We start from the raw sequence: 24,435 nt of genomic DNA, 5'->3' as shown, positions 1-24,435 counted from the left end.
GAAGCTAGGGGGCCAGTCAAAGACATACAGTCTTTATGAAGTAAAGTAAAGGTTATGAAGTACATCGGTTACTAAAAGGTGTGGAATGAAATGCAGAGAGAGAGAGAGAGAGAAATATGTTGGTTGCTAAGGGGTGTGTGGTGCCTTAGCAACCAACATACTTACACACACTCTCACTCTCTCTCTCTGCATTTCATTCCACACCCTTTAGTAACCAATGTACTTCATAATCTCTTTTAACTCTTCCTTACCACTTACACTAGGTTTTAATTTATGTATACCGCCGCCCTCATTTTTCTTCACCCCAAGAACCAATCTCCAGCACATTCCCTTTAATGGGCATTGTTATTCTATCCCATTGTTTTAACATGAGCACTGCCCACGGTTTAGTGTATTTCGTCTTCCGCTACATGGTTACGGTCGCCGCTGGCTTGTTTGGTGGCGGCTCGAGACTGGGCCTTCTCTGTGGCTGCCCCAGGGTTGACCATGGCCTCCTCCCGCGCAGTCTGAGATGATGCCTTTCAGCATCTTCCTGTATCGCTGCTGCCCGATATAAGTACCAGCGGGGATTCGAACCGGCAACCTTCTGCTTGTTAGTCAAGCATTTCCCTGCTGTGCCATTAGGTGGCTACCAAGGACATGATGCTTATTGGCCAACTGAAGTCAAATATTTTACTTATAAATTTAATGTATATACCCCCTGACTCCAGAGGTTCTAGACGGTTAATCAGAGCAAACAGTTATAAGTTCATTGTTTTTAATACACGCAAAAACCACGTGCCACGGTTGACAAATCCTGGGCATTTAGATACTTAACCATGGCACCTAGATTAACCCCTGCTAACTGGGCAAAGAGGCAGCTTTTCACGTGGCGATTCTCTTGATTGAGCAGGGGGAGAGTAACTGGCCCTATAAAGCCCCAGCACAGGACCTCCAGTGACTGTAGCTGGTGTCTATCTTATGTTTCTTTTAGATTGTGAGCCCCTTGGGGACAGGGATCCAACTTGTTTATTATTATTTCTCTGTGTAAGCCGCCCTCAGCCATTTTTGGAAGGGTGATATAGAAATCAAATTAATAAAAATAGATTAGGAGATTCAGAGGCAGAGATTTAATAAAATCATTATTTACTCTAAGCAAACCCGTTTCCATTACTTGCAAAGGGGATAAGGAAAGCCCACATCCACCCACCCTCCCACCACATGTCAATCTCTAAGCCCCGGAATGTCATCCAGTGTCCATTGTCCAGCCCCCAAACGCAAAGGAAATGGGTCAAGGCCTGCTATCCGCCACCTTAGAAGCAGGCTCCACTCACAAACGTGGGGATGCAGAGACATGCATGATCTAAGAAACACAAAGCATACTTGTAACTTAGCAAGGTTTTATTACTATGCAGATACACGCAAGCTTAATTCATCAATCAACTACGGTTTCCTGAGAGACAGGCCTAGTTTGGAATACTTTTGTCAACTTTTCTACAGAGACTAGCAAGGTTTAAAGCGGGTTGGTGCACAACGTTTTCTCCTTTCCCGTAAACCCCTCCCACAAGGTATGCTTACAGGTGGCCAGGCTTGTAAACAGCCACTCACTTGCGGCAAGGAAAAAAAATAAACTATCTCCAGGCAAGGCGAGTTGGGATTCTTCTGCCCCCAACTGGCAGCATGTCACGTAAGACAAATAGCTTCTCCTGGCACATGGGGACAGGCAAGGCTCTTTTAAACATGAGTTGTCCCAGGATACTTTTCTAATATTTCGTTTTGGTGCCATCTACTTCTCTATGGAGGAAGCAGCCATGCTGGGTTTTTGCCTTGACTTTCAGACATCCCGGGCTTTCATTCTGACTCTTCCTCCATCCCAAATCCCCCACACAGATTCTAAACAGCAATCCAAGTTTTGCTCCTTGCACGCTGGATAAATGACAAAGTTAAGCATATCTGCTCACTGTATTCTGGCTTCGCTAGTCAGGGGAGAAGCTATGCTAGGCTCTGGAATTTGGAGCAGATTTGGAGATTTCAGCAACCATTGCTCATATGCTTTCAAACGGATCACCACAACCATAGGGACTAGAAACTTGAAACTTGTTTTTTTAACATGTTCATTCTACCAGGAGGTCAAATTTCTCGGCTTCTTCAAACTCTGCGTTCTTCTGGGCTGCCCACTCATCCAGCTCTGACTTCTGAAAAGGCAAGAAAAGTCCCATCAGTGCAAAAAGTAGCCTTGCTTCTGTGGACAGCCGGAAGGCTAACGTGGTCCGAAACAGAGCGCAGGGCAGGAACAGAGCAAGGGACAGAAATGCTAAGAGCACTGGCGCAACCTGTTTGGTACACAGGGAAGCAGATCTGTATCATCTTCTATATCTATATCTATGTTTCTCTTAGGCGTACCCGTCGCTGATCTCATGTGTGGCAACTCTCGTGAGAGTTCGCGAGCAGCTGCAGGATAGCGACGGGGACGTGCAGCCAATGGCTAGCCGGCAGGCAGGGAGAGGGGGGGAGAACGGACAGGACAAAATGAAGATGAGGGGGAGCAAAATGAGAACTAGGGGTGCAGATGCTAGTTTAACTAGCATCAGGGAGGGAACTTGGAACCTTCTGCCTGCAAAATAGAAGCTCTAGGGGATGGGACCCAAAGCTCAGTCTTATAGTACCTGCTTGGCATGCAGAAGGTCCCAGGTTCAAGCCCTGCCATCTTCTCCAGGCTGGGCTGTGAAAGACTCCTACTTGAAACCTACCTACCTACCAGTCAGTCAGTGCAGACAATACTGAACGAAAGAGACCAAGGGTCCAACTCAGTATCTGGCAGCTTCCCCATGTTCCTATGCTCTACCACTGAGCTATATAGCCCCATCCCCTATGGCAGCAGCGGGCAATCGTGGCCCTCCAGCCGCTGTTGAACCACAACTCCCATCCTCCCAATAAACCGTGGCGGCGGATGATGGGTGTTGTAGTTCAACAGCAGCTGGAAGGCCAAGATTGCCGCAACATGGCATAGGGAAGAGAGCTGGCCTTGTGGTCGCAAGCATGAATTGCCCCCTTTGCTAAGCAGGGACCACCCTGTTCTGCATTTGAATGGGAGACAACATGTGTGAGCCGTGCAAGAGATTCCCCTTCAGGGATGAGGCCACTCTGGCAAGAGCATCGGAAGTTCCAAGTTCCCTCCCTAGCAGCATCTCCAAGATAAGGCTGAGAGAGACTCCCGCCTGCAACCTTGGAGAAGCCGCTGCCAGTCTGGGTTGACAATCCTGAGCTAGAGGGACCCAAGGGTCTGACTCGGTAGGAGGCAGCTGCCGATATCCCTATGCCCACTGCTGCCCTGGGGTCAACCCACGAATTAATAGCAGGAGCTGGTTTGGACAGGGGTGTCCCGGGTTCGGATTCCACAGCAGCACGCTCCTGGGGTCTGAATCGTTCCGGAGAGCCAGCACGGGGGTGTTTCTTGGGCACTCGTCCCCCACCCCACCCCCGGCTCTGCCGCACGCCCTGCTTACGTCAAACTGGGGCATCTTCTTCTTCCGCCGCCTGATCGCCTTGATGAAGGAGATGCCGGGGATGTCTGTGTCCGGCCCGAGGGGGGCCCCCGCTTCCGACGCCGTCGCCTTGAGGGGGGCGCTCGTGTTCACCGGAGACACGCTGGCCAAGCCGCCCGGAGCCAGGAGCTGATCGAAGCCAAAGAGGGTTTGCCGCTTGCCCGGGCCGTGGCTCGGCGTGGAGGTGTCCGAGAGGCCGGGACCAGGGGATTCCTGGCCCTCCAGGAAGCTACGGGTCAGGGAGAGCTCCAGCCGGCTGTAGGAGCGCCGCACCCGTTTCGCCATGGCCAGGTCCCGCTCGTCGCCTGGCCGGGATCCGTCTGCTTGGGGGCTGACTGGGGACAGGACGCCTGCCCCTGCCGGGGAGTCAGAGGATCCACGCAGGCAAAGCGGCTCTGGTCCTCTCTGGGCATTGCTGCCTTGACCTTTGCCTTCGGCAACTCCCACGGGGATATTCTCCTTGTCTTCTTTGAGGGAGATCTGCAAGACAGGAGAGGCAAAGCCGGGCTTTATTGATTTTTATCCGATCTAGTCGTTTCTACATTTCTAGCCCGCTCTTCCTTTAAGTTGCCAGGAGCGGTCGACATGGTTATGTTCGTCCTCACAACAACCCTGCGAGGGAGGTGAGGCTGAGAGAGAGAGAGACGCGACTGGCCCAAAGTCACCCAGTGGGTTTCATGGCTGAATGGGGATTCAAACCCGGGTCTCCCCGGTCCTGATCCAACACTCTAACCACTTCACCACACCGCCTGCATGAGAGGCTACACGTAAGCACTGTAAGGTATTCCCCTTAGGGGGATGGGGCCACAGCTCAGCAGGAGAGCAGAAGCTTCCAATTTCCCTCCCTGGCAACTCCAAGATATGAAAGAAACTCCTGTCTGCAAGCTCAAAGAGCCAGCAATCATGAGTATGGATGTGCTGAATCTGTTTCTTTCCCAGCCCTGCCGAGATGCCAGGAACGGGGTCATCTGCATACAAATCAGATTATTATTATTATTATTATTATTATTACATTTATATCCCGCTCTTCCTCCAAGGAGCCCAGAGCGGTGTACTACATACTTGAGTTTCTCTTTCACAACAACCCTGTGAAGTAGGTGAGGCTGAGAGAGAAGTGACTGGCCCAGAGTCACCCAGCTAGTTTTATGGCTGAACGGGGATTTGAACTCGAGTCTCCCCGGTCCTAGTCCAGCACTCTAACCACTACACCACACTGGCTCTCAATTGCATTACCAGATGCATTACCACTGAGCTATCCCACCATTCCTCAAAAACAGATGCTCTCCCCTGGAAACCCACAGGATCTGCCACTTGACACTTACCCGAGGGCTCCGGCGGGGAGTTGAGGCGGCTGCTTTTCTCTAATTTGGAGAGGGGGGAAAGAAAAATCACACATGAAATCTACACGGAATCTGGTCTTACAAAATAGAGCTGTATACCTCTAACATTTGCAAGGGGCACCTGTCCCAGTTTAGCCCACAATAGTCTTCCCCAGTGACTCTTAGTGGTGCATCCCTTAGGAGAATCTAATTCATTTCAGACAACACCTGTGTTGTATTCTATCTAGTACTCTTTTACATTGTGTCGGCGAGAAGTTTGTCCCAGTGGGGATCCTGTAGAGCAGGGATTCTCAACCTTGTTATTGGACTTCAACTCCCAAAATCCCCAACCAAGGGCCACTGGGGCTGGGGATTATGGGAGTTGAAGTCCAATAACAGCTGGGGACCCCACGTCAAGAATCCCTGCTGTACAGAGTGTGCAGGGTGGAGTCAGAAAGGAGGAGCAGCAAACGGAGTTGTTGCTGAATTGAGTTAAACTTTAGTTAATCTAAATAGTATTTCCTTGTGTGTATAAGGGAAACAGCTATAAAACCATCTGCTCATTCCTCGTGCGACACGAACCGCTTTGAGATATTTTCTGAGTTAAACAGAGTATTCGCCGCCCCGAGCAGTAGTATACAGGAGGGGTGGGGTATAAATATTTTAAACAAACAAACAAACCTTTAGTTAATCTAAATAGTATTTCTTTGTGTGTATAAGGGAAGCAGCTATAAAACCATCTGCTCATTCCTCGTGCGACACGAACCGCTTTGAGATATTTTCTGAGTTAAACGGAGTATTCGCCTTAGGACACACTTACTCCCCAAAGGAGAAAAATCTGGAGCCATGCTGGAAGTGGGTCCCAAGCTGCGATTTGTGATGAAGCCTAGGTTCCAGATGCGAGAAGTCAGAAGGGCATAAGAGAGAGCATGCCCGCAGACAGCTCTCTGCACTCGCAGGGGGAAGAATGCCAGCGCGTCTGTAAGAAACCACGTACCTGCTGACTCCGTGGCACAATCTTTTTCAGAGTTATTGGCCGTGTGGCAAATGGCTGTGGACGCTGCAGCAGAGAGAGAAAAACACCACAGGTGAGACGGCGAAGAGAACCTGAGCCGAACGAGGCACACCTTCCTGCCCAAAAGCAGCCTGTTGCAGAGACTCCAGACCGAGAACTCTTTGGGGCGAAAGAATCTGCTTTATTAGGACATTCCGCAATGTCCCATGCACTTCAAGTGCATATATAAATATTTATATAAATACTCTTAGTAGTAATACCAGGAGTCGACACTGACTTGACGGCACACTTAACCTTTAATAGTAGTTCCAAGTCTGCTGTATAAATCAGTAATGAGATACACAGTCTCTTAAGTTGGGTTCAATTCCTGTCAGTTTAGAAATAGGCACTGGGTTTGGGCCATGATATTATTTCTAAGCAGAGGTTGGCCATGACGTTTCGGTGAATGACGCCAAAGACGAGCACTCCCCCTCTTTCACTGATAGGGGAAGAGAGTCATAGGAACCGCCCTGAGCCATTTTTGGAAGGGCGGTATAGAAATCGAATAAATAATTAATAACAACATGGAAAGTTGCCATATGCTGAGTCAGACCCTTGGTCCGTCTCACTCAGTGTTGTCTACCCAGACTGGCAGCGGCTTCTCCAAGGTCACAGGCAGGAGTCTCTCGCAGCCCTACTTTGTGGCAGACCCTGGGGAGGGTAAAGAGACTTCCTTTCTCCCACTTTACCAGTAACACGCTTAGGACAGGCACAGGGCTGCCTGGGACAAATCAAGATGTGATTCAACCACGCTGCCCCTGAATATTGTAGTCTAGGCGCCAGCGTCCAATGCCTAGGTGCCACGGCTCCCTGGCGCCTGGGACTGGCCAAACCCCGAATCCGTGGGCACACCAGCAGACGACCTTGCTAGCAGCAGGGCTCAGACTGGAGAGCCACAGCAAGGACACACACAATGCCCAGACATCCGAGGATGAGGTCAGAGCCTCATCCGTTTCACTTGTCGGCTTTTGGCAGCAGAAGTAAAACTGGCGTCATTCTGTTCAAGGTGGGCAGCAGAAGATGCACCCTTCTCTGGGGGCCGGGACACGTAGTTACCCCGCCTACGCTCAGTCGCACAGGGTCTAGTTCTCCCCGACAGCAAAGCACCTCCGCGTCCAATGGGGACAAAACAGAGCCCCACAAGGAATTTGTAGAGGGATCACACAAAAGAAATAGCCCGGCCGAGGGTGATGCTTAGAAGATAAAGTGTTCTGCGATCTCCAAGATCAAACCAACAAGAAACAATAAGGTCCCCACCAAACTATACAGTAACCATGTAATGAAGAGGAAGCCACAACTTGATCCACTGCAGTTCTATAACTGAAAATATTTACACTCTGAGTTAAGACCAAACATAAATGATTGGAAAACATACCAGTGAAAGTAAATACGTAACATTGAAGGGTTGGTAAAGTCCATAGTGTGGAGAGTGATATATTTATTTATTTAGGAAAATAGGAAGCTGCCATATATTGAGTCAGACCCTTGGTCTATCTAGCTCAGTATCGTCTTCACAGACTGGCAGCGGCTTCTCCAAGGTTGCAGGCAGGAATCTCTCTCAGCCCTATCTTGGAGATGCTGCCAGGGAGGGAACCTGGGATCTTGGGACCTTTTGCTCTTCCCAGAGCGGCTCCATCCCTTGAGGAGAATATCTTACAGTGCTCACACTTCTAGTCTCCCTTTCATATGCAACCAGGGCAGACCCTGCTTAGCTAAGGGGACAAGTCATGCTTGCTACTCCAAGACCAGCTCTCCTCTCTCTTTTTAGAACATTTCTATGCCATCCCATACAAAAAAGTCCCTAGGCAGTTCACAATCTAAAGAACCATTAAAAACAGGATTAAAACAATTCTAAAATACAACAAAAACTCTAAAACCTAAGTGGTGTGAAACTAACTATATTTTCCAACCATTTATGTTATTGTCTTATCGTAGACTGTAAATATTTTCAGTTATAGAACTACACTGGATCCAGTCGAGGCTGACTTTTCATTATATGGTTATTGTAAAGTTTGGTGACGCTCTTATTGCCTTCCTGTTGGCTTGAGGGTTATGCTTTACCCGTTGAGAAGCAATGCATTTAAGAAAGGAAGTTGTCCTTGACTGGAAGTGGAAGCAAGGTTGCTACTCTGGACTCATACTTCCGCATAACTTCTCACGTGATCAGAAACACATACACACCCCCATCAGTGTTTTCCTCTTAACATGGAATCCCAGATGTTGTTGACTACAACTCCCAGCATCCCCCAGCTGCGATAGCCTTTGCTTGGGGGTTATTTATTTATTTATTGATTGATCGAATGTGTATACCGCCCCAAACTTTCATCTCTGTAGAGTTGTAGTCCACAGCATCTGGGAATCCCTGTTCGAGGGAACACTGCCCCGCATAGATTAACAGGAGAAAAGGCCTGGCTTCTACTCACCGGGCTGGCCACCGTCTTGCTGGCCACCAAGCGTGGCTTCTCCAGGGACAAGGACTGAGCCGCCGCCACGTTCCTCGCAGATCTGCGCCTTGGAAGAGAAGAAACGGCACCACCTGGCAAGAGAAGAGAACCAAGGGGGAGTCAGAGGAAAATGTGACGGCATCTCTCAGACCAGCGCATGGCTTTCATGAGATGGCTTGAGAACTCCGCCCTTCCTTGCTTTGCTGGAGCATCTCTTTTATCTGCTCCGCTTGAGGCTTGGTGGTTTGGCACAAAGGACCTACTGCAGTCAAGTGAGCGCTGAATCCGACCCTTGGTCCACCCAGCTCAGTGCTGCCTGTGCCCAACGGCAGCAGCTCAGACAGAGAAGGGTCCTTCCTAGCCCTACCGGAAGACGTTGCCAAGGGCTGGACCCAGGACCCGCCCATGGCGTGGAAAGCTGGCACCGTTTCCAGGAGGATGGCAGAGCAACGGTGGACCGCCTGGGGGTGCTGCAAGCAGAAGGCACCAGGTTCGACCCCTGGTGCCTTCTGGCAGCATCTCCAAGCAAGACCCTCCTCTGCCTGAAACCCTGGAGAGCTGCCGGAGTCAGAGCTGGGGTGGGTGGACTGATGGTCTGTTTCTGCAGAAGGCAACTCCTAGGTGACTCGGGAGCAGTGCTCCCTGGAACGGGGAATCCCAAATGTTGTGGACTGCAACTCCCAGAATCCCCAGCCGCCATGGCTTTTCCTGGGGGGTTCTGGGAGCTGTAGTCAATGTGCCCTCGGAATCCCAGATGTAGCGGACTACAACTCCCAGAATCCACAGCTGCCATGGCTTTTGCTGGGGGGTTCTGGGAGCTGTAGTCAGTGTTTCCGCGAACAGGGAATCCCAGATGTTGTGGACTACAATGCCCAGAATCTCCAGCTGCAATGGCTTTGGCTGGGGGGTTCTGGGAGCTGCAGAGATACCTGTGGGTAAAAAAAAACAAATCTCCATTTAGTAAGTGATGGCCCCAGTTAAGGGTGGGAGGAGCTGGACCACAACTGGGACTACAACTCCCATCATCCCCAGCCACAAGTTATGGGGCAAACAACTGTAGGTCCAAGTTGGCCCAGCTCTGCCTTACAGGGGTAGGCAACCTTTGGAACATTGGAAGCTGCCACATACTGAGTCAGACCCTTGGTCCATCTAGCTCAGTATTGTCTACCCAGGCTGGCAGTGGCTTCTCCAAGGCTGAAGGCAGAAATCTCTTTCAACCCTTTCTTGGAGATGCTGCCAGGGAGGGAATCTGGGGTGTTCGGCATACAAGCAGGCAGGTGCTCTTCCACTGAGCTATATTGCCCTCAGGGGAATATCTTACAGTGCTGACACATGGAGCCTCCCATTCAAACGCAACCAGGATGGACCCTGCTTTGCAAAGGGGACAATTCATGTTTGCTCCAAGGCTGCAGGCAGGAGATTCTCTCTCTCTCAGCCCTGCCTTGGAGATGCTACCACCAGGCAGGGTACAGTCAACCTTCTGCAGGCAAGGCAAGCAGGCAGATGCTCGAGGGAATGCACTAAAATGAATGTTGGAAGGGGGCGCCCACTGAAAAGCTCCGTTTCCTTCCAAAGGGCCATAGGGATGCATTCCATTCCAGGCATTTGCTACGGCCCTTTGGGACACAGGCAGCTGCCATATACTGAGTCAGGCCCTTGGCCCATCTCGCTCAGTATCGCCTACCCAGACTGGCAGCAGCTTCGCCAAGGCTCTCTCTCAGCCCTGTCTTGCAGGTGCTGCCAGGGAGGGAATCTGGGGCATTCGGCCAAGGCTGCAGGCAGGACTCGCTCTCAGCCCTATCTTGGAGAGTCTGCCAGAGAGGGAACCTGGAACCTTCTGCATACAAGCAGGCAGGTGCTCTTGCCAGAGCTGCCCCATCCCCCAAGGTTCATAAAAGCAACGACAACAAAGCCCCAGCACGTTCCCGCATGTGTCCGCTGTGGCTGCAAGCACAGGATCAGAGGAAGCTGACATATACTGAGTCAGACTGTTGGTGTATCCAGCTCAGGATTGTCTACCCAGACTGGCAGCGGCTTCTCCGAGGTTCTCTCTCAGCCCTGGCTGGGAGATGCTGCCAGGGATGGCGGGAACCTGCTGCATCCCAGAGCACAGCGTTGGCACAGGCAGCCTCCCCTTCAAATGCAAACCAGGGTGGGCCCTGCTTAGCCGAGGGACCATGCCTGAAAGGCCACTCCGGCTGCTGCGGAGCTACATCCCCATCCATGCACTGTGGCTGGGGATGATGGGAGTTGTAGTCCAACCGCCGGGCACTCCCGGACCTAGGGGCGCTGCGCTACCCTCCACTGGGCCTCACCTGGGAGCGCCTCCCCCGCGGAGCGAGTCCTCCGCGGGCACCGGGGTCCCGCGCCCGGCCCCGCTCCTCCGCCTCCCGCCATGGCAGGTCTACCCTGCTGCCCTTCTAGTGCTTCTCCGCCGTTGAAATCGCCCGCCACTGCTTTGGCGGAAGTGACGTCGACCAGGGGCGCAGGCACAGCGAAAAAAGAAGGGAGAAGAGACTGACTCCAGCGGTAGTGACGTCAACCCGAAGGGGGGGGACCAACGCTCCGGCCGCCATCTTGGGAGAGGCAGCAGGGGCTGCAGCTGCTCTTCGCGAGACGTGCGCGAGGTCTCGCGAGTGCGGGGCGGTCAAGGCGAGCCCCCGCCCGTCCTTCTTACTCGTGACGCCATCAGAGCGCGACCTTCCCGGAAGAGACGTGGCAGCCAGACTCTCGCTTGCCCCCACCGCGCCCCGCCCACCCTCGGGCCCCCCATCTCCCCCTCGCAGGAGCCCCTAGGGGGCCGAAGACCCCCCCCACGTCTCGTCTCCCCCGGCAGGGCGGGGGAGAAGCCCAGGGGGCTCCGACCAACCAGGGCCAGGACCCCTTGGTAAGAGGGGTGGGGGTGGGCGCCTGGGCTTCCCTGATGGGGGCGGGGAGGCTGCCTGTCACCAGGACGCCTGGGTCCCCTCTGTGGAGGGCGCGAGTCGGACTCCTCTGGGGCGGGCGGGAGGCCAGGACTCCTGGGTTCTCCAAGGCTGCTGCCCCCACCCAGTATCCCCTCTTAACAGGGTTTTCACCCCCACTTGTGCCTGACTACAGCTCCCATCGTCCCATAGCCATGGCAGCAGGGGATGAGGGGATGATGGGAACGTCTGCTGAGCGCCTCCCCGCCCACCCCCGACCGTAGAGGGAACCGTGGCTGCCACTCCAGCCCTCTTATGAGGGAGTCGAAGCCGGCACTTCCTCCCCAGTGGATGTCCCCAGGATTGTGACCCGGGGAGGGTCCAGTGGGATCAGGACGCCTGGGTTCTTTAGGAGATTCAGTGGCCCCTTTTCGCAGCCCTCCTGGTGGATGGGCGACCACAGGCGGATGCTGCCTGCTCCTGCTTGCTTGGCAAGCAAATCCCCCACCTCCCAAGCTGCTCAGGGCTTCCTCAACTATATTATGTAGGCACTGCTTTAATACAGTATTTCCCCCCCTTGTTGTGCTGCCTGTCCAGGATATTATTTATTTATTATACTTCTATACCGCCTGCTGTGTATATCTCTAGGCGGTGTAGGGATGTTACGAAGCATCATGAGATCCGATCTGTATTCTGAAGGGCTGTATGCCTCCTGGAGAGAACAGCCTAAGCAGCAGGTTTACATGCTGCGGTTGTCCCCATCTCCTTTCTTTCTGGCTGAGCATCTTCCTGTCCCTTTAATGGCGGCGTGACAGGCAGAAATTCAGCAGGTGCGGCTTCTTGCTTCCCTGAGCATCACTTTCTGCCTTGGGGGCGGTTGTGCGACTATTAAAGGCAAAGAAGCATTGGTAGTAAAAAGAGGCAGGCGGGCATAGGCACGGTGGCTTCTGTGGCATCAAGGTCCTGACTAAACCTAGGGAGGGAGAGGATGTTTCTGTGGTCTCTGTTGTTTTGGAAGAGGAATGACATGGGGTGGGAGAGAACTTAATTAGTGGCAGTGCAGAATCTGGGTCCTTCTGGCAATGAAGATTCAGGCACTGAGAGAGGGCTTGGGGCGGAGATGGAGGCTGGAGATCTGGCACTTCAGGTGCTCTCTCAAGCTTTGCTTCCATCATCTGTCTTTCCCCGTCCAGCCCACTGTGGTCCTGAGTCGGTGCTGTGCTTACCACCATGGGGCTCTGTAAATGCCCCAAGCGGAAGGTCACCAACCTCTTCTGTTTTGAGCACCGGGTGAATGTCTGTGAAAACTGCATTGTGGCGAACCATACCAAGGTATGTGGGGCCGCTGGACTTGTGGGGGGGAGGAGGAATGAGATGTGGGAGGGGGGGATCTGTTGCTTCTTGACAGCAGCGGGGACGGGATGTCCAGTGTCGCCTCCGAAAGGACACACTCTGTTTTGAACAAGTGAAGCTGCATTATTCTGAGTCAGACCCTTGGTTAATCTTGCTCAGGCCTGCTCAACTTTGCCCCCCGCAGCTATATTTGGACTACAACTCCCAGAATCCCCAGCCATAGTGGCCAATAGCCGGGGATTATGGGAGTTGTAGGCCAACATCTGCAGGAGGGCCGATGTTAAGCAGACTGGCTCTACGCTGTTCCCTGGCACCATGCAATTCTGCCCTTTGCCTGGGAGCTTGCCTGGGTTATCCAACTGGGGTCCCCGGATGTGGAACTACAATTTCCATCATCTCCAACTACAAAGGTCCAACAACATTTGGGGGCCCTAGTGTATAGGACTGCAGCCCTAGTTTTGGCTTTTAACCAGCTGACAGTGTATAGACATCTGCTTAACTGCAATACCTCAACCCACTCCGGGAGGAGAGCTGGTCTTGTAGAAGCAAGCATGAGTTGTCCCCTTTGCTAAGGGCAAAGCACTGCTGTTTCTATGTTCCTCCTTCCAATTGGCCATGGAATGCATTGAATTTCTGAATGGTCTTCTGCTGCTCTATTGCCATAATAAAGATTGGTTTGGTTTGATCTAAATGGTCGCTAGCCATTTGGAAATCCCATGCATTCCTATGGCCCTTGGTCCACCTAGCTCAGGATTGTCTGCACAGACCAGCGGCAGATTCTCCAAGGTTACAGGTAGGAATCTCTCTCGGCCCTGTCTTGGAGATGTCGGGGAGGGAACCAGGGACCTTCTGCACGCAAAGCAGATGCTTTAAGGAATGTACTAAAATGAACATGGGAGGAGAGTGGTAGCAAGCATGAATTGTCCTCTTTGCTAAGTAGGGTCTGCCCTGGTTTGTGTTTGTATGGGAGACTACCTGTGTGAGCACTGGAAGAGCACCTGCCCGCTTGCATGCAGAAGGTTCCCAGTTCTCTCCCTGGCAGCATCTCCAAGATAGGGCTGGGAGAGACTCCTGCCCGCAGCCTTGGAGAATCCAGTAGAAGACAGCTTCCTTTGTTCTTCGATCTGCTCGGCAGGGGTCAAGCCGTGTTCTGCCCCTGCCTCTCTTGGAAAAACTCCAGGCTTGTGGGAACTGCTCATTGTTGGCAGCCGGTCAGCTTTTCCTCCGGCCTCTCCTCTCCTCTCCATTTTGCTTCCAAGTGTTTGTGTCTCTTCCAGTGCATTGTGCAGTCGTACCTCCAATGGCTTCAGGACAGCGATTACAACCCCAACTGCCGGTTGTGCAATACTCTCCTCTCCACCAAAGAGACAGTTCGTCTCGTCTGTTACGGTCAGTAAAACCTCTGGGCTGTTGCATGCTTCCAGGTATGGTGTGGCGGTTAGAATGTGGTGGTCTAGGGCCAGTTTTCCTTCTACGGTGTGCACATAGGAACGAGCTCACATTTTTTTTATGTCTGCTCAGTAAATTTTAGATCCCACTCAGATTGAATCAGGATAGCCTTGTTACGTTCCCCGGAATTTAGGGCAGCCCCTGGATTTTGGCTCCTCCACCCGGCTGTTAAATTCCCCCCATATTTGCATAGATTTCAAATGCGCTTCCCGGATTTCACTCTGGATCCGATCACATGGGAGGGCAGAGGAGGGGAAAGTATAAAAATCTGTCAAATTGAATAAATAAAATGCAAATTGAGTGCCACATAATCTGCATTATGCCATTTGCAAATATGCCATTTGCATAATTGCAAATTAGGCCACCCTTATTTGGGAAGCCTGAATATGTCAACCTTAAATCAGAAAGGCCCCACTCGGAATGCAGGTGCGCACACACTGCCTTGATACTGCCGCCCAGAACAAAACTCATTCCTCACACAGATGCAGAAACTTAGAGAGGACGCTGACTAGGACCGGAGCGACCTGTGTTCAGATCCCCCTTCAGCCATGCAACTCGCTGGGTGACTCTGGGCCAGTCGCTTCTCTCTCAGCCTAGCCTACTTCACAGGGTTGTTGTGAGGAGAAACCTAAGTATGTAGTACAACGCTCTGGGCTCCTTGGAGGAAAAGCGGGATATAAACTGTAGATGATGATAATTAATAATAATAGTTATAGAGTGGTTATAGAGACCTGTATATTTTGTGCTGGTCAGAGACTGTAATAAAGATAGTTCTACTACTATAGTTCACTGACTTCCTAATTGCCCGAGGAACTGTAGCTACAGCAACATGATTCGCTGCCCCTCAAAGCCTAGCCTAAGCCGTATGGTTAGGTTAATGGTTAGCTAAGCTGCGTATGGCTCTAGGCAGCTTACAGCCCCTTCCTCTTTGGATGGTCCCTAACCAATTCTCTCTCCTTCCCTGCAGATCTCTTTCACTGGTCCTGCCTCAACGAGATGGCAAACCAGCTCCCGAAGAACACGGCCCCTGCTGGCTACCAGTGCTCCAGCTGCCTGGGCCCCATCTTTCCCCCAGCCAACCTGGTCAGTCCCGTGGCCTCCGTGCTGCGAGAAAAGCTCTCAACGGTCAACTGGGCGCGGGCTGGCCTCGGGCTCCCACTGGTAAGGCAGAACAGCCCGAGGGACAGCCATTTCACTTCCAGTTGTTGCGATTGTGAGCCCTTTGAGGGCAGGGATCCATCTTATTTATTTATTATTCTCTGTGTAAACCGCCCGGAGCCATTTTTTGGAAGGGCGGTATAGAAATCGAATAAGTAAACAAACAGCAACAATAAGGCCTCTCTAGTCCGGCAGCCTGTGGCCCACCCTAACCCTGGTGTGGCCCGCCCAAACCGTCAGCCTAACTGAGAAGCCCACAGGCAGGAGATGAAGGCATGCCCTCTCTCCTGCTGATGCTCCCCTCCAACTGGGATTTGGAGGCATCCTGCCCAGCAGCTGGGGATTGTGGGAGTTGTCGTCGTCAATATCTGGGAATCTCGGTTACCGGGAATGCTCATGGGGATCTGTCGCTCAGGCAAAAACGGCACATTTGCCAAGGAGCATGCCAAGCGGGCTGGAGGATGGAGAATGGTTTTGTGGTGTGTATCTCCTGGGTCAGCTGGAAGTGGGGGAGAAGGTTTGCCGTCAAAAGAGCCCCTTGATGGAGGGGGTACTCTGGGCCTGTACAGGGAGCCTGGTGGCAGGGGAGAGCCTGGTGGCAGGGGAGAGCCTGGTGGCAGGGGAGCCAGTATTTCCCCTCCTTCAGGGGGGTGCCAATTGTAGCCCCTTCTTTTCTTCCTCTTCTGATGTGCTCCACCCACTTCTGTGTGGAACAAAGGTTTAGATCCATGTGGAGCCCTTCCTCTTTGGAGATTCAGTGCTTGTGCCCATCCTGCGAGAAGGCATCCGTCTCCCTGGAAGGAGATGTTTCTTGCTTCTGTTATGCCAGACCGTGAGCCTCAGCCTGATTTCTCCCTGTCTTCTGCTCAGATTGATGAGATGGAGATGGTCCAGGAGATGGATTCTCACGACACCACAGACTACACCGATTGGTCCAGCTTCACCCGTGAGTGTGGCCGAGTGGGAGGGGCCAGGCACCGTGCCGCTGCAGCTGGGGGCGCTGGGAGTTGTCGCCCACATCGTCTGGGAATCCCTGTTAGAGGGGAGACTGCTCCCAGAGTGCAGCGCTTCCCCGGCCCCTTGCCTAGCTCACAGCTCAAGAAAAGGCCTGAGGAGGTGCTGCCCAAGCACAGGAACCAGGAAGCGGCCGCCTACCGAGCCAGACCCTTGGCCCATCTAGCTTAGTATTGTCCACACTGACCGGCAGCGGGGCGGCAAGGAGGTATGCTTCCGCCCCGCGGGACTATTTGTACACAGAGCGCCGGAGGGGGAAGCGCAGCTGGGGTGGGGGTAAGTGCACCCTCCCCCATCCTTAAAGCCACCCCGCCCCCACGTTAGAGCTGCTTCAAATGAGGGAGTTCCCGGCCGCTTCGGCGTTCCGAGACTAGAACGCCGAACGGGTTCGTTGGACACCCCTAACCAGCCCTTTCTCCTCCCCCCTCCGAATCCAGACCTCGACTCCGAGGAGGCTGGCCAGCAGAGCTTCTCCTACAGCCCAGGCACTGGCTTCCCCGGGGCCCAGCAGCAGCAGAGCCTGAACAACGGAGACATGCAGGAGCAGCACACCGTCGTCAGCATGAACACCTTGGGCACGGACCCTGCCTCCATGAATGCAGGTCTCCTCACCAGGGCGGATCTCAGTGGCAGAGGGGAAGGCCTAGAGTTGGGTGGGGCTGGCTCTGTGAAAGAGCCTGGGACGCCTCCCCCCCGCTTTGCGGCCTGGCTTAGCTGCAGCCGCTCGAAGGCTGTGATGGGTGAGGAGCAAAGCGCCGTGGGTCGCTTGCCGGAGGGCCAGGTTCTCGTCGCAGACCTGAAGGAAGCTCCTTTTTAAAACGGTGGGGGTGCTCCATGGAAGATGTCGCGGTGGGTGGGGTGGGGTACCTCGGTCTGTCCCCGTAATGTGACCCATCGGCTGGCACTTGTCTCAGGAGAGATGAACATTGGCAGCTGCCTTTATCTACCGAGTCAGGCCCTTGGTCCATCTGGCCCAGTGTTGCCGACGCAGGCTGGCAGCGTCGTCTTCAAGGTCGCTAGGCAGGAATCTCTTTCATCCGGGAGATGCCATCGGGGACTGAACCTGGGACCAGGGCTGCAGAAATCCACTGGTCTGTGCCGAGCGGAAGAGGGATGGCTGATGAGTAGGAAACGTCCCGATGAGCAATTGTACCAACACAGCTTGACCAGTAAAATATTTTGTCGGGCTGATAAACGGAGCCGGCCTGTCTTCACCCCTGCCTGGGTCCTGCTGCATCCAAAGCTGCTGTTCTGCCACAGAGCTCCCGCCCCGTTGCATAAAAGAGAAAATTTGAAGAATTCACGGGCCGTAGGACAAGGTGATGGTCCCAGGCTCAGAAGGCCTAGAAAGGGGATTAGACAGATTCCCAGAGGAGAGATGTGCCAGTGGCTGTTCGCTAAAATGGAACCTCCATGTCCAGGAGCAGCGTCCCTCACAATTGTGGAAGCTGGTAGAGGTAGCAATTGCCCTTGTGCCCTGGGCTTCCTGGATGGTCACTGTGCGAAATGGCAGCATTACCTGATTTCTTGGATCCTGCAGTATTGCTTTATTTACCCAAATAGGACTCTGAATTTAAAGTCATAAGAACCTAAAAACAGCCCTGCTGGATCAGGCCCAAGGAGGCCCATCTAGTGCAGCATCCTGTTTCACACAGTGGCCCGCCAGATTTCGCTGGAAGCCCACAGGGAGGAGTTGAAGGCCTGCCCTCTCTCCTGCTGTGACTCCCTGCAGCAGGTACTCGGAGTCACCACCCTCCTTAACAATAGAAGTTAAAGACAGGTTATACCTGTATTTCTCTGGAAGGAACAGGACCCTGAATACAAGGTTTCCCCCCACCCACACCCACCCACCCACCCACATTTCTAACTTCAAAGAACTTTGGGGGAAACCTAGCCTTGGATCCAGGTCATTATGGCAAGCTGCAAATCTCCTCCCTTGCCCTCCTTTCCAAGTAAATGGGGTTCCAGCTTGTGCCCGTTGTGATGAGCGCATGAGCCCCCCGAAGGGGAATGCTAGCTGTGGCTTGCTTGGAGAGAGGGGAAGGTGGGAGGACCCCAAGGAACGAGGATTGTGCAGAGAAGGGCAGGCTTCTGCCTCCACGGCCTCTCCTGTTGCTCGCTCTGCCAGGCTGGGAAGGGAACATCCGAACAGCCCGGTTGGATCCGGCCCAAGGAGGCCCATCCAGCCCAGCATCCTGTTCCACGCAATGGCCCGCCAGATGCCTCCGGGAAGCCCACAGGCAACTGCGGGGGGCCTGCCCCCTGTCCTGCTATTGCTCCCCTGCCGCTGGGCTTGCCTGGAGGTCGCCTGTAGCCATCTAGACAAGTAGCCGCTGATGGACCCACCCCCCATGAGGACAAGTGGTGGGAAAATGGGGGCCTCTTCCGCTTCAGCCCGTCTGGAGATCAGGAGGGGGCTGCAGCTGCCTGGCTTCTGTCGCTCCCACGCCGGCTGGCGGAGGAGGGCAGGGGAGAGACGGCGCTGTTCCTGGCGAGGAGAGAGGAGTGCCTGCATCTTGTCTCAAAAACCAGCCACGTATATACATAGGTCGTATACGTATTATCCCGTATATAACCTGCGGGCTATACGGTTTTTGGTTTCCTCCAAATGTGTGGGGAGCGGAGTGGGTGTGTGTTATGCAGAAGTCTTTTAACCTTATTTTTCCTCGGAGGGGGAGGGACACCTGGCTCAGCAGGCTTCTCCCCCAGTTGATGATGATGATGATGATGATGATTACATTGAAGCCACTGCCAGCCTGTGAAGACAATACTGAGCTAGATAGACCAAGGGTCTGACTCAGCATAAGGCAGCTTCCTATGTTTCCTATACTTGTGTGCAGGTTGTGTATGTGAAAACCACCTGTCTTTTTGTGGGGAGGAGTGTGGCCGTCTTTCAGCGCCCCCCGCACAATCCCAACTCTTTTCTCCTCAGCCTCATCACCACGGAAAGTTTACGACACCCGGGAAGGCGGAGGCAGCCGGGCCGCCGACACCCGCGTCGACTTTGACGAAGACAAGTACCGCCGGCGGCCGGCGCTCGGCTGGCTTGCCCAGCTGCTGAAGTGAGTGCTTGTGTTTTAGATTGCAAACTGCCCGGAGATTTGCATATGGGCCAGATCAATAGCCCCAAGTATGGACGGTTCCTTCCACATGTGCAGTTCAGCTGCTGTTCCCTTGGCTGAAAAGCCCCTCTGCATGAGTTTTTTTCTCTCCCAGCCAAACTCGACCTTTCACATCCCTCTCAGGAGTTGGACTGTGCCTTAGTATTCTATCCCTACTGTTCCCTCCCTCAGCAGAACATCTGTGACCTGACAGCAGCTCAGCCAATGACTAGGCTCACAAGCCAACAGCCTGGGGTTGAGTCTCTGCTGTGCCTAAGGAGACCACCCAGATGGCTCACCCCTCTCCCCCTTTCCTGGCAGGAACCGCTTCAGCTCCCGGAAGCAGCCACGCTCCTTGATGCAGAGGTTCCTGATCCTCCTCCTGATTGGCGGGATCGGCTTCCTCACCCTTGTGATCGTCATGATGAAGCTGGGCCGGGCCTCCGCCGACAACGACCCCAATCTGGACCCCATGTTCAACCCGCACATCCGGGTGGGACAAGAATGAGCGAGGACGGCGGGGCGCCCAGCCCGGCCTCAAGGTGCCCGTCTCCCCTCCTGGCCGCCGGGGCGGGCTGGACCGAGGAAGGTCCCACAGCAGCTCTTGGGCCGCAGCCGCTGGGGTCAAGTGAGCCCCCTTCCCTGGAAGCACGAGCCTGCAAGGGCCCCTCTGCAAAAGCTGGGAGGGAGGCCGGCCCTCTGGGTGACGGGTCACGGGCCAGATCTCTTGCCTCTCCCCTCTTCTGGAGTTGGGAGGCCAGCCTTTGGGTGCCTAAAGGAAACTGCTGGGCGGGGTGGGTGGGTGGGTGGGTGGAGTGGCTTCTGCTCGCCTGGACACGACTGCAGAGAAGAGCGGGGGTGGGGGTGGGGGGTCCCGATCTGGCGGCCGCTTTTCGTGGGTCTTCCTTTCTCCCGAGGGGAAACCGCTGCTGCTGGGAAAGGAAGGAGCCCCTTTCTCCCCTCCTCCCGCTCCTTGAGTCTCCGGGGCTTCCTTCTGCTGAGGCGAAAGGCCTTGGGACTGGCCAGCTGGACCTGGGGGCCCTGGGAACTCTCCTCCACCCGCCCCGGCCCAGTTTGGCATTTGCGGTTCTAAGAGCGGGGGGGGAGGAAGCACCCACCCACCCTCCCTCCCCTCCCGAGACGAACAGTACTTGGGCGCCATTCACTGATGGATTCTTGCCTCATCTAAAAGTGTGGGACCAGTCTGGGGATTTCTCTCTGACTTTTGGCGGGGGGAGAGTTTTGAGTAGTTGGCTTCCTCCCGTAGGCCCTCCATGGGTTGCAGTGTGGCTTTCCCCCACCTTGGGTCTGGTGGGGGTGTGTGGAGGGGTTGGCGGAAAGGCCAGACTGTCAGGCACAGAAGCGTGTTTATTGGGTCTTCTATTAAACTCCGTTGCTGAATCGCAGGCTCCCTCGGCTGCTTCCCTTCTTGCGTTGCGAGAGTCGTGCCCTGCCGGGGCCTGGCCGTCAACTCCTGCCTTGCCTCTCTCTCTCTCTCTCGGGCACTGCTACTTGTATTCCTCTTTCCGGTAAGAGATGGTGAGGAAGTCCAAGCAGAAGCGGATGAGGAAGGAGATAAAGTTGCAAGCTGGGCAGGAGCAAGAGCAGTGGGTTAGTGTGGCATCCAAACCACCGACTGACTCTTATCCCGGAGCGCTACCTGCTCGGTTCTGTGTCTGGGGTGAGGGAGGCTCTTTGGCATTTATCAGGAATGCTGGGCCAGAGGTCAAGGCAGATGGGAAGGGAGATATTGTGGGGCGAGATGGGGATGGGGCCAAGCCTGTCCAGGCCAGCACCCTGTTTCCCACAGGGGGCCCACCAGATGCCTCTGGGGAGCCCACAGGCAAGAGGGGAGGGCATGCCGTCTTCTCCCCTGCAACCGAGATGGAGGCATCTTGCCTCTGAGGCTGGCAGGGGTGCCCTCAGATGAACAGCTAGGTAGTCTTGGGCCATCAAAAATGGTAGCCATGGACAGGCCTGTCTTCTAGAGGTCATAGGCCTCCTGCTGTCCGTAAGCCAAATGCCAGCCCTGCCCAGCTTTGGTCCTTCTGCAGCTGTTGGCCATATTCCCTGGCTGTCTTCTTTCTCTCTCCCCAACCTCTCCACTCCAGGCATAATTTCATAGACCCCCTCCTGTGTCTCCCCATGGCCACCTCTCTCCCTGCCTCCTGCTCCCTCCCTCCCAAGCCGATAGACCAGAGCTGCACGACGCCAGCCCTTCCGCAGTGGTTGGGCTACAGCTCCGCTCCTCCCCAACCACAGTCACCGACAGTCAGGGCTGAGGGGTTATTCTCCGACCGCAGCTGAAGGGCTGGAGTTGTGCAGCCTTGCTTTAGACCAGGGGTTCTCAAACGTGGCTCCCCAAATGACGTTGGACTACAACTCCCATCTTCCCCTGTCGCAGTGCCCCCTCCAGCGGTGGGTGGGTTGATGGGAGTTGTAGTCCAATGCCATCTGGGGAGCCAAGTGTGAGAACCCCTGCTGTAGACACAACACCACCAGAAGGATCCCTTCCTTCCACCCCACACGTCGGAAGAGCTAAGCCCCCAGGTTTCCAGCTTGCGGAGACTCACCAAGGGACGTCAGAGCCACCCACACCAGCACGTTGTCGTCCGCCTGCAGGGTGTAGATCGTTGCCAGCAACGCCCAGTAAAAACTGGTCACATGTGAGAACTGCAGGAATCCAAAAGAAAAGGAAAATGATGTGTCTCTGTTGGATGCTGGACTAGATGGGCCTCCTTGGGCCAGATCCAGCAGGGCCATTCTCATGTTCAAACCTGGGTCCCCAGATGGTGTTGGAATACAACTCCCATCAGCCCCACTGACTCCAAATTGGGGACGATGGCAGTTTAGTCTGACATCATTCAGGGACCCAGGTCTGAGCGCAAAAGAAGGGAGAGAAATAGTTTGATAAAGCTTTTCCGCTAGTGGCGATTATTAGGTGCCGGGGGTATCCGGTGAGCAGAAAGCCGGATTAGCAATCCCTCTTCACCTTTGTTCGCTCTTGGCTCCAGCTTAACATGAGCCACCTGCTATTGGCTGGGAGGGGTGTGCCTGGAACTAGGGTTGGTGGTTCGAATTTGAACTGAACGGCTGGCTTGCGAGCCAGTCCGGTCCAACTGGCAGGCAGTCCGGTCCGTTTGGTCGACCCGGTTCGAAGGCTTGTAAAGGGAAATCTGGTGTGGATACCCCTTCACAAGCCAAGGGGTGGGGGAATCCTTTAAAAGTGTTCGAAGGGCAGCAGCCGGGCGGTGACGGGGACAGGAGGGCACCTTACAGTGGCTGCTCTAAGTGCTGACGGCATTCCCCATTCCCCCGGAACGGCCTGGTTCCAGCCTCCTTGGGGGCCATTTGTGTGATAACACCAGTGGCCTCCCTGGAAGTCACACATTTGGCCTCCACAGAGGCCAGAACTGGGCGGCTGGAGGCCCACACTGCTGGAGGGGCGAGCACTGGTGGAGCTTAAGAGGAGCCGCCAAAGCGGGAACGGTGCCCTCCCAACCCCCGGCCGTCCTTGGAACACTTTTAAAGAATTCCCCCACCTCTTACAAGCATAGCCTTTGGCCGGCCAGTTCTGATTTGGACTCGGACCTGCCGAACTGGGCTGGATTGAATCGAGCTGGTTCTGTACACCCCTATTGTCTTGTAGGGATAGGAAGATAGCGAGCTGCCTTATGCCAAATTAGTTGGGGATTATGGGAGTTGAAGTCCAATAACTTCTGGGGACTCAACATTGAGAATCCCTGCTCTAGAGAATGTCCTAAAATGAATGACGGGGAATGCCCACTGAAAACCCCCCAATTCCCTCCAAATGGACATGGAATGTGTGGAATTTCCCAATGGCCCTTTGCTGAGCGTCTTTGCCCGCCTCGAGACAACTGCTGGTGTGTCTAGTCACTATGGTAGAGAGATCCGCAATTATTTTCTCCTCTCTCTCTCTCTCTCTCTTGAAATCTGTCCTTAAGTACAAGACAATCGCTTTACTTGATTAAGAAGCATCGTGTGTGAGAGTTGGATTTAGGCATTGGGTCCAGGAGGAGGGAGAGGGCTGCTGATATCTGGGACTCTGAGTAAATCACTAGCGGCCTGTCTGTGCCCCACAGGCCTCCCCGAATGATGCCCGGGGGGGCGGGGCAAAGCCCTTACCAAGAGCACTATGGTGAACCTGAAGCTCATTAGGTCCCCATTTTGGGAGAAGAAGAAGTGAAACAAGTCGTTGCTAAGAAAGGCGCCGAGAGTCAGCAAGAATAAGATGGACAGGATGATGAAAATGACTTTCTTTGGGAAGGTGAAGGTGACGAACGGATCCTTCCAGCTCCTCATGGCTGCCATTTGCCGGTTGGCTGCCGTTTGGAATTGGGTGAGCAAAAAAGCAGGAGGGGACGGCTCCATGCCGGAAGAGACGGGAGTCTCCTACAGAAGGGAACTCGGCTAAACCAGTTGTCAGTACTGGATGTTGCAAAGCCAGTAGTCGGAACTGGATGTCGATCTCAGAACTGGACGTTGGGCCGACGATGAGGTCATAGGGAACTGCAGGTTCTAGAACGGGTGGGGGGTCCTCGGTGACAGTCATCAGGACGTAGGAAGCTGCTTTCTAGCCGGCCAGAGCATTGGTCCATCTGTTGAATGGCTTCTCCAAAGTTGCATCTTCTCTCAGCCTTATCTGAGGATGCCACCAGGGAGGGAACTTGGGGCCTTCTGCATGCAAGGCGGTAAGTGCTCTTCCCAGAGTGGCCCCATCCCCTAAGGGGAAGATCTTATCGTGCTCGCACATGTCGTCTCCCATGCTAATGCCGTAGACCTTGCTTAGCAAAGGGAGCTATTTAAGAGAACGTCTTCGTTGCTAGGAGCCCCATTGTGATCATTGGGAGAAGTCCGTCTGCAGTTGCAACCGGCTCATCTGGTGGCTTCTCAGGGATGGGCCTTCTCTGTTGCTGCCCCGAAACTTCGGAGCGTGCTTCCTGCTGAAATAAGAGCCTCCCCATCCTCTCTGGCAACTTTTAGAAAGGCAGTCAAGACACATTGGTTCACCCAGGCTTTTAACTAGATACACTGTTTTAATTGTTTTTATTTTGAATCGTTTTAACGTCGTTTTAAGTTTTAAATTGTTCTAATG

At 54.0% G+C, this 24,435-nt stretch overlaps 3 protein-coding genes across 3 annotated transcripts; 1 reads left to right on the top strand and 2 right to left on the bottom strand.

The window, feature by feature from the left end:
- Positions 1-1,362: 1,362 nt before the first annotated feature.
- On the bottom strand, positions 1,363-10,917 carry CDCA5 (cell division cycle associated 5). The gene is made up of 6 exons (XM_053277904.1): positions 10,657-10,917; positions 8,321-8,433; positions 5,841-5,903; positions 4,847-4,885; positions 3,486-4,004; positions 1,363-2,174 (listed from the first exon to the last, which is right to left on the bottom strand). The coding sequence occupies exons 1-6, from the start codon at positions 10,736-10,738 to the stop codon at positions 2,094-2,096; spliced, it is 897 nt and encodes a 298-aa protein (XP_053133879.1). The 5' UTR covers positions 10,739-10,917; the 3' UTR covers positions 1,363-2,093.
- Positions 10,918-10,923: 6 nt separating this feature from the next.
- Positions 10,924-20,720, top strand: ZFPL1 (zinc finger protein like 1). The gene is made up of 8 exons (XM_053277903.1): positions 10,924-11,228; positions 12,438-12,576; positions 13,875-13,986; positions 15,014-15,207; positions 16,075-16,150; positions 16,656-16,820; positions 19,151-19,280; positions 19,641-20,720. The coding sequence occupies exons 2-8, from the start codon at positions 12,475-12,477 to the stop codon at positions 19,825-19,827; spliced, it is 966 nt and encodes a 321-aa protein (XP_053133878.1). The 5' UTR covers positions 10,924-11,228; positions 12,438-12,474; the 3' UTR covers positions 19,828-20,720.
- TMEM262 (transmembrane protein 262) lies at positions 20,668-24,137 on the bottom strand. Its single transcript, XM_053277905.1, has 3 exons — positions 23,466-24,137; positions 21,893-21,992; positions 20,668-20,907 (listed from the first exon to the last, which is right to left on the bottom strand). The coding sequence occupies exons 1-3, from the start codon at positions 23,709-23,711 to the stop codon at positions 20,828-20,830; spliced, it is 426 nt and encodes a 141-aa protein (XP_053133880.1). The 5' UTR covers positions 23,712-24,137; the 3' UTR covers positions 20,668-20,827.
- Between the last annotated feature and the right edge of the window lie 298 nt (positions 24,138-24,435).

The sequence above is a fragment of the Hemicordylus capensis genome, chromosome 14 (assembly GCF_027244095.1).
Source record: "Hemicordylus capensis ecotype Gifberg chromosome 14, rHemCap1.1.pri, whole genome shotgun sequence".
NCBI classification, from domain to species: Eukaryota; Metazoa; Chordata; class Lepidosauria; order Squamata; family Cordylidae; genus Hemicordylus; species Hemicordylus capensis.
The sequence above is the reverse complement of the archived record's forward strand: the minus strand, read 5'-3'. Positions and strand labels throughout refer to the sequence as shown.